The 12,822-nt window shown below is 34.2% G+C and overlaps 1 protein-coding gene across 6 annotated transcripts in view; it reads right to left on the bottom strand.

Moving 5' to 3' along the window:
* Positions 1-12,822, bottom strand: part of NBEAL1 (neurobeachin like 1) — a 163,230-nt gene that overhangs the window by 96,582 nt on the left and 53,826 nt on the right. For 5 of the 6 annotated variants that reach the window (XM_070387937.1, XM_070387932.1, XM_070387955.1 and 2 more), the window contains 6 exons: positions 7,475-7,561; positions 4,769-4,852; positions 2,825-2,923; positions 2,153-2,733; positions 1,124-1,256; positions 395-514 (listed from right to left, as the gene is read on the bottom strand). In XM_070387937.1, the coding sequence (XP_070244038.1) occupies positions 395-514; positions 1,124-1,256; positions 2,153-2,733; positions 2,825-2,923; positions 4,769-4,852; positions 7,475-7,561 (1,104 nt within the window). The remainder of the gene's footprint in view (positions 1-394; positions 515-1,123; positions 1,257-2,152; positions 2,734-2,824; positions 2,924-4,768; positions 4,853-7,474; positions 7,562-12,822) is intronic. The other variant, XM_070387958.1, reaches the window with a different exon arrangement.

Genomic DNA, 12,822 nt, shown 5'->3' on the forward strand with positions numbered 1-12,822 from the left:
ATAAAAATCTAAAGTTTCTTCACTGTTTTAAATTCATTGATGGCAAAGAGTCCATCATAACCATCTAATTATTTCATATACTTGGAGAGCTTTATTAAACAATCCTTCAGCCTGGTCTAGTCAATTTCTTTGGTTATCCTGTCATGAGCCTTTTTTTCTTCTAAGCATTAATTACATGTGTTTCGTCCTTGTTTTTCTTTATTATACGTTAGTCTGACTTCATCTACTGATGACAGGCAAATAGAATTATTACTTATTGTATCTTAGTATATAGAAAATACAAAAACTTAGAGGCACATATTTAGAATAAATAGAACCTTACATATTAAGTTGGAAAAATGTTCAAGAGTTCACAATCAACTGGTTGCATAAAGAGTAGGTTAGATGTGCTTACTTCATTCATGGCAGGAAATCTCAGCGGGGCAGAGACCTTCTGCTGTCCATTGTCATAGATATACACAAGGCTCTGACCAAAGGGCCTTTTTCCAGGCATGTGAACAATGGTTATGTTGTGCTGGTAAAGTAAAACATATACTTAAAAAGTAAAAATTGCATTAAGTCCTTGGGATGACAAATGTTTTCAGAGTATTACTACATAACTAGTTTGTGTGAACAGTAGAAGAGTAAGTTTAAGCATAACTAAATTTTGATTAAAATGATGTTGTTACAGTAAATAACAATTTTGCTTGAAGTACTATAAAAGCACTTCTCAATATTCTAAAAAATCTATACACAACTATAACATAGTACCTTTTCTGCATTTTCCAAGTCTGTGTGTATTCTTTAGAATAATTTTTTCTAATGAGAAGCCTTTTATTTTTTAAGAAAAGCAATGGAAATGCATTATTTTTAACAACCTCTGTTCTCATTTAAAATTGAAATTCAAAATCAAATTTGATTATAGAAAACTTGAAAGAAATTGTAACATTTCAATGTAATTTTTTAGCAGAAAAATTATTACTGCTGAAATTATAATTATTATAAAAAATGGTATTAACTCCTGTATAAGTAAAATTTAAGATGAACTCTCAAAAACTAGATGACAACACCTGATGTACATGCATAAAATGTGTTTTTTAAAGGAAAGAACCAAGAAGTTAAATGTGATGCCCTAAAGTCTTACCCAGAGGGAATCACAGAAACTGTGGTCAGGAAGCATAACTGTCGCATATTCTCTTTTCGTGCACACTGCCACAACCAACATACCTGAATGGGTAATAAAAGCTTCAAAACCCATACCACTTCCTGTAAAAAAGCTAACAAAAATACGTATTATCAGAACTTTTGAAATCAGCTGTCCAGTTTTATCATCACTGGGGTACACACCATAACTTCCTCATGAATACCTTTATCAAAACACTGTAGCTGACATTCTATTGTCGTACCTCATCAATTCCACCTTGCCTCAGAGATGATTTTTAAATCTTTCTTAGGCACAGGTTTAGTTAATTATAAAAAGTAGCCTTAGACACAGAATGCCATTAGCAATTGCTAACAAAACTATAAATTTTAAAATCTTCAAAATTCTTCCAAATAAGATTCAGAAAGCATGAATAAAGGTCTTTAAAAAATCACAAGGGAAGGGAGAAGAATCAAATCAATAAAATTAGAAATGAAAATGGAGATATTACAACAGACAACACAGAAATACAAAAGATTGTAAGAAACTCCTATGAGCAATTACATGTCAATAAAATGGACAACTTGGAAGAAATGGACAAATTCTTAGAAAAGTATAACTTTCCAAAAAAAAATCACAAGGCATAGTAAAAATTATTAGTTACTGAAATAACAAGTTTGAAAGCACATAGTTTTTCAGGTCCTTCATATAAAGGTATAGTAGCATCCTCAATTGAACAGAGAAATCACCAATCACTTTCAAGTTTACTATTACTTTTTCCTCCACTTTTACAATAATTTTAAGAAGGAACTTTGTGTCCAAATTAGCTTCAGAACTAGCAAAATGTTTGAATGTACAATTATTACTATGAAATAAGCTTAAAATTAAACTGTGTACATCCTAAGGAGAGGCTTCAGATAAATTGTTGTACATATAAAAAGTAGAAGCTTTGAAAAGCATTTTCCTATTGAAGAATCACAGCAGATATTGTTAGGACAGGATCCATTTATATTCCATAACTTTTACCAGTACCTGTATAATTGTTTTCTTTTTCCTCCTTTGTTAGCGTTGCCAAGAGTCAACTGATCCTGATCTAAGCAAAACCAAGCATTGAAAGAAAAGGCAGACCCTGGCCATTTCTGTATGGAAGGCACAGAAATTCCTGCCATACTATGTGACAAATTAAAATACTGAAGAGCACTCTCTAGACTTTGTTTTCGGGCCATTGTCAGGATTGCTCGAGTTACAGGAGTGGTATAGGGGTGAACAGATTCAGATTCATCCACTCTTAGCAATCTTAGTAGTTGGCGGATTTCTTCTGAGCTCACTGACTGACTCCCCAAGGAACCATGGAGAGCGATCAAGTTCTCAGCACAAGTTCGATGGAGGCAAGAATGGGAATTAAGGGCTTCGATGATTCTAATTCCCATGTTTGCGTTGACACAAGTAGTTCGACTCTGCCTGTTAATACAACAAATTTTTTTCAGCCAATCTGAGATGAAGATTTGCAGGTCATGGGATTCTAGCTCTGGAAGCCACTGGATAAGAAGCAAGAGAGGCTGGACATTACTAATGCCCAAAATACCCACTGAAGTGTGGTCACCCTCTACAGCCTGTAAAGCAACATAAGAAACAAAAAATTAGACACCATCTTTGATACAAAGAAAATGGAACTTCTTTTAATAAAGCTAAAAAAAATCTCACCATATTCATAAGTTCTTTAAGTAGCTCCAGTGGTGGCTGACCCAGTGATTTTAATACTTCAAACATATGTGTATAACCAATTCGTTCTTTAAATACTTCCTAAGGGAGAAGAAATTAATACATCAAAGCAGATTTTCTAAGAATGAATTTGTTAAAATATTAAAGATGTTGAATAATATTCATTTAAGTTAATAATATTAAAAAGATCATGAGTTCAGTATTTCTGTTTTCTTAAGTCAGATGTCTTCATCTTAAATATCAAGATTCCATATACCTTCTGGAATACAATGTTATAAAATATGTAAAACAATTGGAATTGAAAAAATTGTTATAAAACTGTTCTATTACTTGCAGATCCCTTTATTTTCCTCACGTGCTTTGTTATTAGTACAGTACTACTTGAAGTCAAAATAAAAATGGAGAAAAAAATGAGGAGATTTTAGGGATAACAGGAGTCAGCAGCCTCAAAGAACTATTTTAAAGATTCCTGGCAATTTTGAGTAGTGGCCAGAAAAACACTGGGTATGGTTTTCTCTCTGTTCTTTGTATCTAAATGGTCTGAAATATCTGGAGCACGAAGTTCAATTTAATAAGCTCTAAATCACATGCATTTTTGAATTAGTGGGCACCCAAAGTCATAAAGTAAAATGTAAAGACAACCAAAAAACCTATCAATAATAAATTGGTTCAGTAAGTTAGGCAAAAATATATACACTTTTCATAAAATCAAAAGATTTCAACAAAACAAGCATGACTGGTTAGTAGTCTCTAGAAAGGAGAATTCATTGACTGTGGGCCAAAGACAGGAGGAAAATCTCTTTGCCAAAGGCATTTTAAAAAATAATCTTTCAATTTTAAACCATGAAATGCATAACATAGTTTTAAAAATTATATTTAAAAAAGACTTTGACATCATTTCAGATTTAAATTTTATAATACAGTATAGGCAATCCATTATACTCATAAACCAATTACTTAGAACTTAAAAATAATTCTTCCCTTAAGTAACTATTATAAATGGAGATTAGATTCCCATGCCAGCCTTAATAGTTGCCAAAACCTATTCAGTAGTAATTTAACCATGAGTTATTTATAGTAACACTTACAGGACAAAGTTAGTCTTCAAACAAAAACCAATGGAATGTAAGAAATATGACTCAAAGCATGGCTTAGGGAACAAGGGATCATTCATTTCTGATTCTAAGAAGAATGAAATATATAAGAGGTGGCAGAAAAGAAAGTAAAATGGTGAAAATAAAAACAGACATTTATACTTATTAAGCACTTACCATGTGCCTGGCACTCTGCTTACCATTTTACATAGAAGATGCCACTAATCCTTAAAAGTACTCAGTGGGAAAACTACTAGCACAAAATCAGTGTAAGTGGGCTGCAGGGCAGAGTCAGTGGTAGTGAATGAAAAAGGAAAGAAAATTCTGAGGATCAGTGACTACAAACAAAGAAGCAGAATTTCCAAGGCCATCTGGAAAATCAAGTCCCAAATTGATAGGTCTATTCACATATGAAAAGTGTTCAAACTGTAGGCAGTCATAAACTGACCAAATAGTCAAAGGGTGATTACTTTATTAATAAACAAAAATTAGAATATAAATTTTAAGTCTGTAAAGGCATTAATCAAATAATCAATTAAAATTATGCTTTCAACATTTTAACCCCACTGCTCTCTTCCCAATCACTGACTGATGCTGTAAAGCTCCAGAGCTTGCAGTCAGTCCTCAGTGAATAAAAGCACTGCCCATAGGTATCTGCCTTTTAAATTATCAGCAAAGTGATTCTTATGCAAAAATGAGATATTGTGTGAACTATTTCATTTTATATGTGAAAATATATGTATTATATACTTCATATATTACTTTGGGAATTACATAGTGAAAACTGGTATATCTAAGACAACCTTTTAGAGCTTGAGGACTTATGTTTTACCTTAGCAGCTGGAGATTTGTTCATTACTGCTGTCAAAGCCTGAATAGCTGATACAGCCAAACAGTCCAACTGTCCCTGAAACACCTACCAGAAAAGGAAAAAAAGAAAGAAATTAACAAATGTATTCAAGATTTATATTGTTAGGAAACCTTTTCTCTGAAAACCTGAAAAAAAATAATTATTTAACATGCAATACATTCCTCTTCCAATGAAATGGATTTCTGAAACAGCAAAACCTGTAAGACGAGTTACATACTTGACAGAAAATAAGCCATGTGTCAAAGAGAATAAGGCTACATTCACTCATTACATTAAAATGCTTTGGGAAGGGAAAAAAAACACCAAGCTTCATACATGCTGTTTAAAAGTAATGGACAATCTCAAAAGGAAGGGAGGGAAGGCTATCATGATATGTCTTAATTTTCCTTGAAACTTCCTAGGTTAAAATTTCATTAGCATATATAATAAGGTGTATAAAACAGTCTTATAAATGAATTGGTATACGCCTATACCAATCTATCAATCACATTTGCAAACAACAATGTACATCTATTTGTACATAAAAAACAGAATTTGAGGCAGAACAGAAAATGAAGTGTGTGTCTATAAGCACTGTCATGTTTTTAGATGGCAATCTTTAATGCCAAAAGCTGTAAGGAAAAATAAATAAATACCATCTCCATTTTGTCTGTTTAAGCTTCATCAAAAAGAAGAAAGTGAAAGTCACTCAATCACATCTGACTCTTTGCAACCCCATGGACTATGCAGTCCATGGAATTCTCCAGGCCAGAATACTGGAGTGGATAGCCTTTCCCTTCTCCAGGGGATGTTCCCAACCCAGGGATCGAATCCAGGCCTCCAGCACTGCAGGCGGATTCTTTACAAGCTGAGCCACAAGGGAAGCCCAAGAATACTGGAGTGGGTAGACTATCCTTTCTCCAGGGGATCTTCCCGACCCAGTAATCGAACCATGGTCTCCTGCATTGCAGATGGATTCTTTACCAACTAAGCTATCAGGGAAGCCTCTATAAGAAGAGATGTATTAAATTTCAGGGTAGTGCATTCAGAGCAAAATGAAAACAAAACCAAAATAGAATATCAATGATATAAAAAAAAACTGAATATGAATGTTAATCATTGGACTTAGTTGACCACCAAAGCATAGTTTGAGGACTGCTGCTGCTGCTGCTAAGTCACTTCAGTCGTGTCCAACTCTGTGCGATCCCCATAGATGGCAGCCTACCAGGCTCCCCCGTTCCTGGGATTCTCCAGGCAAGAACACTGGAGTAGGTTGCCATTTCCTTCTCCAATGCATGAAAGTGAAAAGTGAAAGTGAAGTCGCTCAGTCGTGTCCGACTCTTAGCGACCCCATGGACTGCAGCCTACCAGGCTCCTCCGCCCATGGGATTTTCCAGGCAAGAGTACTGGAGTGGGGTGCCATTGCCTTCTCCAAGTTTGAGGACTAGAAAGTTGTAAAAATTACCAGTCCACAAAATCTACTTTTGGGTAACATATTACTATGACTGGAAACTCATTATCCCACAAATAGAATTCCCCTCTTTTCCTCCCACTAAAAATGATGTGAATAAAAGGGCAAGGATTAGATCTTTGTCACTGTAAGCTAACCTCTAGCACTTTCAGGCAAGCTATTTAAAGCTGGTATTTTGACTTTTGTGGATGTTGTTTGTTTATTAAACACTATTATACAAAAAAAACATGTAACAGGTATAATAAATATCATAGTCATTAAACATTCTGCATACAACTAAGTGTGAAAACTACTAGCACAAAGAATTTCATACAACTAAGATTTTTTCTAGACTCTATAGAAGAGAACTAGGCACACAGTGCCTTAATCAGGAATACTAATTGTAAACCTCTAAAAAAGATAACTATAACTGTTAGAGAAATACAGAAGAGCAGATTGTAATTGATATTTCACATCCAGAAGAAAAAATAATAGATTATCATGGCTCTTTTTATACCGTAGATCTGTGTATACATCTGGTCATTAAGATAATGTTAATAAAAGACATCGGGTATGTAAGCTCTCTCAGACATTCTAGGAAAGACAAGAAAGCAATTTTTATAGGTAGATTTTTCCAAACTACATTACATAATGCATAATTAAAACCGAGATGAATTTTATATTTCTGTCTGATACCTACATAGAGCTGAATTTTTAGAAAAGAAAAATATGCTAAATTATGACTCAAAGAGTTGGGCATCTTCTTCCCTTCCTCCAAGATTTGGGTTGTCCATTGAATTATAATCATTATTTATCAACAAGAGGCAAAGAATCAAGATATTAAAATTGATCAAACATATTCACGAACAAAGCCCTAGATCCCAATACACCACAATGCTTAGAAAATGAAGCCCCCAAAATACGGAGTCATCACCAGGTGGACAGCATTGAAACTGGGATCCCATTCCTGTACTTTATGTCTCAAAATGAAAAGAAAATACACATACATGCATGGGATACTGTTGACTGTTCATATCCCTCAGCAAGATCTCAATATATTTATCTTTTAGATAGAAGCAATTTTTAATTTCTAAAATAATTTTCAAAAATAATTACTCAAGATTAGAAATAGATAAGGTTTGTGTACTTTAAAACATAAGAAGAAAAGTACAGGAACAGGTGCTCCCATTGACTGATTTTGGTCTTCAGCTGATACAAGATGCAGGCTTTGTAGATACCTGGTCCTCATTCATTTCTGTCAGTAATTTGTTGGCAAGGTCTTTCTCGTTCTTGTCTGCCACCTTACTGTTAGCATTTAAAAATAGCTGTTAAAAACAGAGATAAGAATAATGGAGAAAGAAAATTAAATTGTTACCTATAAGTAGAAGCGAAGCTTAAATGGATTGCCATGTCTCTTGAAAATAAATCCAGGAAGCCACTCATGAAGTATACCACTTTAAAATGACAATCAACTATCCATTTTTTCAATGACCAACTAACATATGCTACATAATTAATTATTATTGATTCCTCTCTGAAACTCAAAGTTACTAAAATAAGAAACAACAGCAATAATTAAATAATTATTAGGAATACTTAGTTAATGTTCTTGAATTCTTCGAGAATCAGCAGAGAATGACTCAGAAAAGAAGGAAACTGCTACTGAGACAGACTAAAGATACTGTAGTAAATAATGTGTAGTAATGGTTCTGTAGCCATGCATGCTTGTGAATTACTATTTAACTTTAAAAAAGGGGTCTTTCTAGCAATACTTCTTAGAGTCTCAAATATGCTAATATGTACTTTGACAAGGGAGGTCAGTGTGTAGCATTTCCCAAATTTATATGACCACATATTTTTGTTTAAAATTTTATAGCAATATTCTCAAAACTCAGGGTTGATTCATGTTGATGTATGGCAGAAACCAACACAACACTGTAAAAGCAATTATCTTCCAATTAAAAATAAATTTTTAAAAATTTACAGCAGTACTCTCCCAAATTATCAAGAGTTGAGCATAATTTATACTATCTTGTATACTAGAAACAGGGATTAGGAGTATCTATAAATTACATATTTATGAAAAATAACTGTTTTCCAAAATATGCTTTGATAAGGATGGCACTGCTTTTACATTTTTTTGCACATTTTTTAAATGTCTGGCTTAAGAGAAAACAAATGAACTCTCCTATTTGCTTCTGCATTCAGACATTTATAATGTTGTTTTGGTTAAAGTTCAATAAGAAAATTAGCCTCAAAAAGAAACTTGGTTAAGATCAGACTTCGAAGACTCCCTAAAATGATCCTGGGGATCTCATGATTTGAGAACTGCTGGGTTGAAATATTTACAGTCATTAAAAGTAATCTTTCAAAAAATACATGATGGACTATGGAAAGACTCATGATATAAAATATTTAAAAGCAGAATAAAATAACACTCATAGTATTCCAATTTTGTAAAGGAAAATACATCTACATTAAAAATATACACATAAATATTGTTATTATATTTTGTAGTAATTTAAATATTATGCACATATATATGCATTGTAAAAAATATTTAAAATATATTTTTATATTTCTTTTTCCTCTGAAACCTCCACACTGTATTTTTCTACAAAGTAAATAAAAATCTATATTTTAAAAAATAAAAAGAAACTTGTTCAATGTCAAAAGTCACTATGGCAATGTGTGTCCAGAGGTGTGCTTCCCAAAGTCAGGCTTTCAACTTTACCATTCTGTCTATTCATTCCTAACACTCTTTTCCATAAGGTATTCTTTTGTTGTTCCTCTCCTAAATTCTCATTTCTACTAAGACTGTCATGATGATGAATTTCTATGGTAGTTGATTTTAAAGAGTAGATATAAAGAAGAAAGAGAAAAAAGTAAAGAAAACAAATTAGATGAGCAAGGCCACAACATCAAAAGCTTTCCAGAATTTTAAGTCCTCAAATGAAACTTTATATACATATGTATATTTTAAAAAAATGATTTCAACTAGCAAAGTACTGATGGAGAAGGAAATGGCAACCCACTCCAGTGTTCTTGCCTGGAGAATCCCAGGGACGGGGAGCCTGGTGGGCTGCTGTCTATGGGGTCACACAGAGTCGGACACAACTGAAGTGACTTAGCAGCAGCAGCAGCAAAGTACTGAAGTCAACATAATGGTTTTGAATCCTCTTTGCTGCTAAAAACTTGCCGTTATTTTCTTCACATTAATTTAAATATTTTTGGACAGCTTTAAAAAATTTTTCATTAACTCAAAGCATATCTCCCCTTTCAAAATTTAATATAGTAAAACAAAATAATGCTTAAATATTTAAAGTTCATCATGCTGCTGCTGCTGCTGCTAAGTTGCTTCAGTTGTGTCCAACTCTGTGCGACCCATAGACGGCAGCCCACCAGGCTTCCCATCCCTGGGATTCTCCAGGCAAGAACCCTGGAGTGGGTTGCCATTTCCTTCTCCAATGCATGAAAGTGAAAAGTGAAAGTGAAGTCGCTCAGTCGTGTCCGACTCTTAGTGACCCCGTGGACTGCAGCCTACCAGGCTCCTCCGTCCATGGGATTTTCTAGGCAAAAGTAAATATATGATTCCTTGGAACTATATTTAAAATATGCTATAGTATGATGAAACTCAAAAGTTTTTACACAAATATTCAAGGAAATTAATGCGTATTTAAACTGGTTGGTGAATGTCACGCAAGAAGAGCAAAAAGAAAGCATAGAAACTTCAGCAGAAAGCCTAAAGATTTCCATGTAATTCATGAATTGTTTATGATACTTTAAACTTTAGTTGGCAATGCTTCAAATGGGTATGAATATTTAGATGACAACTGTCTTGATTCTGTATTATTATATAAAAGAATAAATGATTCATTCCTTATTTTTAAAAAAAATTTTAACAGAAATCAGACATCTGTAGCATCCTATTACACATTTAGGAACTTAAGTTTTCACAATATGTCAAACATTTTTATACATTCATAAATCATATCACCTATCTCCACCAAATGTTTGTATATACAGTGAACAAAACCTGTAATTCTCTTATACCTAATACACAGAAAACATTCTTCTACTGACTAAACAGTGGCTTTAAGTACAAATAATACAGTTAAAAAACCACATATAACAATGAGCTTAGGGTCAGAATACCTGTGTAAGAAATCCTACCTCCATCATATATTAGCATTAACCCTGGGCTGGTCAGTTAATCTCTTAGGACATATTTCCTTATTTGTATAATAAGAGAGTTGGGACAGTTTATTTCCAAGGTTCTCCTTTGTTTTTAAAACTTAATGAGTCCTTTGGGGATAGACATGTATACCCTGCTATATTTAAAATGGATAACCAACAAGGACCTACTGTAGAGCGCACTGAACCTTGCTCAATGTTACGAGGCAGCCTGAATGGGAGAGGAATTTAGGGGAGAATGGATACGTGTATATGTATGGCTGAGTCCTTTTGCTCTTCACCTTAAACTATCACAACACTGTCAATTGACTATATCCCAATACATCATGGATTATAGCCTTATCATGGTGAAGGGGCTTGGTTAACTCAATGAAGCTATGAGCCATTTACTTTTTACAAAATTTTTTTAAAAACTTAATAACTCTAATGTTTAGTGAGGAATTTACAGGGATTCTGACTAGAATATTCCACAAATACAGAATACTGCCAGGACAAAAGGCTCAGGTCCCAAAACCTAGCTTTCCTCTCCAAAATGGGTTTCTTCTCAAAAGCAAAATGTGTGATAAATAGCATCAAAGTGAAACTGAAAGTCAGTCAGTCGTGTCCGACTCTTTGTGACCCCATGGACTATACAGTCCATGGAATTCTCCAGGCCAGAATACTGGAGTGGGTAGCCTTTCCCTTCTCCAAGGGATCTTCCCAACCCAGGGATTGAACCCAGGTCTCCCACATTGCAGGTGGATTCTTTACGAGCTGAGCCACAAGAAAAGCCTAAGAATACTGGAATAGGTACCCAAAATTTGAGCACACTCCAGGAGTTGGTGATGGACAGGGAAGCCTGGCATGCTGCAGTCCATGGGGTTGCAAAAAAGTCAGACACGACTGAGCGACTGAACTGAACTGAGCCTATCCTTTCTCCAGGGGATCTTCCCGACCCAGGAATAGAACCAGGGTCTCCTGCACTGCAGGCAGATTCTTTACCAACTGAACTATCAGGGAAGCCCAAATGGCATAAAATAATTAAATTTTATTTATTTACTTATTTTTTATTTTGGCTGTGCTGGGTCTTCATTGCTGCACAGGCTTTTTCTCTATTTGTGGAGAGCAGAGGCTACTCTATTGTTGCAATGTGTGGGTTTTTCACTGCAGTGGCTTCTCCTGTTATGGAGCACGGACTCTAGGGAGCATGGACTCTAGGGCCTGTGGACTTCGATAATTGCAACTCACAGGCCCAAGAGTGTAGCAAATGGCCTTAGCTGCTTCACGGCATGTGGATCAAGGATCACACCAGTGTTTCCTGCACTTGCAAGAGGGTTCTTTATCACTGAGCCACCAGGAAAGCCCGTCAAATAATTAAATTTTAAAACATTATGACCATCAGCAAGTTTCAAGATCTAAATTATAAGAAACCTTGACTTCTAACATGGTAGAAAGAGTAAATATTAGCTTGTTGTCATGACAGCTATGTCAAACAAACAGTTTTGTATTCTTAAAAAAAAGGTACTGCTGACCATATGACAGAGATTTTTAAAAATTATATCTTAGTTTCACATACTGTATAAATGCATACCAAAAATTTTAGTAGAAATTATTTTATCCTAGTGATTCATCCTTCTGTAGTATGTGATTAACAGTTTCTCTACACATGTGAGATCTTGTCTATCACTGAAGTTATCATTATAATTCATAAAGCCACACTGCATTTTTACAACACAGAGAAGGTTTTACAAATATTTCTCTTATGTTGCTTTCACCTCCCTCGGATTTCTTCCCCAAGAATGATTTTTAAAAGGTGGACAGAGAAATCTTGACGCTTCAGTGGTAATTTGGTACTTGTGTTGACTTCGTAAGTATTCATTCTGACTTATTTTATCAATATATTGTTTACTATTTTATGCTATTCTTTATAGTTTTACTGTAAGTTAAGCAACATAGTGACATAATGCTTTCAAAGATACTCTCCTAACTGTGTGGAAAAATTCAAGGAGCTGACGTTAAAATTTTTATTCTGGAATATTCTCACAAAATCAGAATGAACCCCTAGTATTTTTCAACAGGGAATTCATGAAAGGAATACCTCAAATAGAAAGTAAAAGCTCTATGAAGTAGTTTTATTTTCAAAGGATTTTCACGAAGCTCTCTAAAAGGTTTTTGGTGGCATCTTGATATTTATGCAAATATATAATAATCAGAGATATCAGTTATTATGTACTCATATGCAAATCTGCTACAAGTGTAAATCAGTAAAAACTTTTAAAAATAAGCAAATTGGAGGTATACATCAAGAACCCTAATAGTATTCTTGTTTTTCTACTTTTCTACATTTTCCACTTACAAGTTTTTCCCATACAGTGCTCCCTGCTTTAAAAAATGTATGCTCTTTGATCTAATA

Source organism: Bos mutus, chromosome 2 (assembly GCF_027580195.1).
Source record: "Bos mutus isolate GX-2022 chromosome 2, NWIPB_WYAK_1.1, whole genome shotgun sequence".
Classification (NCBI taxonomy): domain Eukaryota; kingdom Metazoa; phylum Chordata; class Mammalia; order Artiodactyla; family Bovidae; genus Bos; species Bos mutus.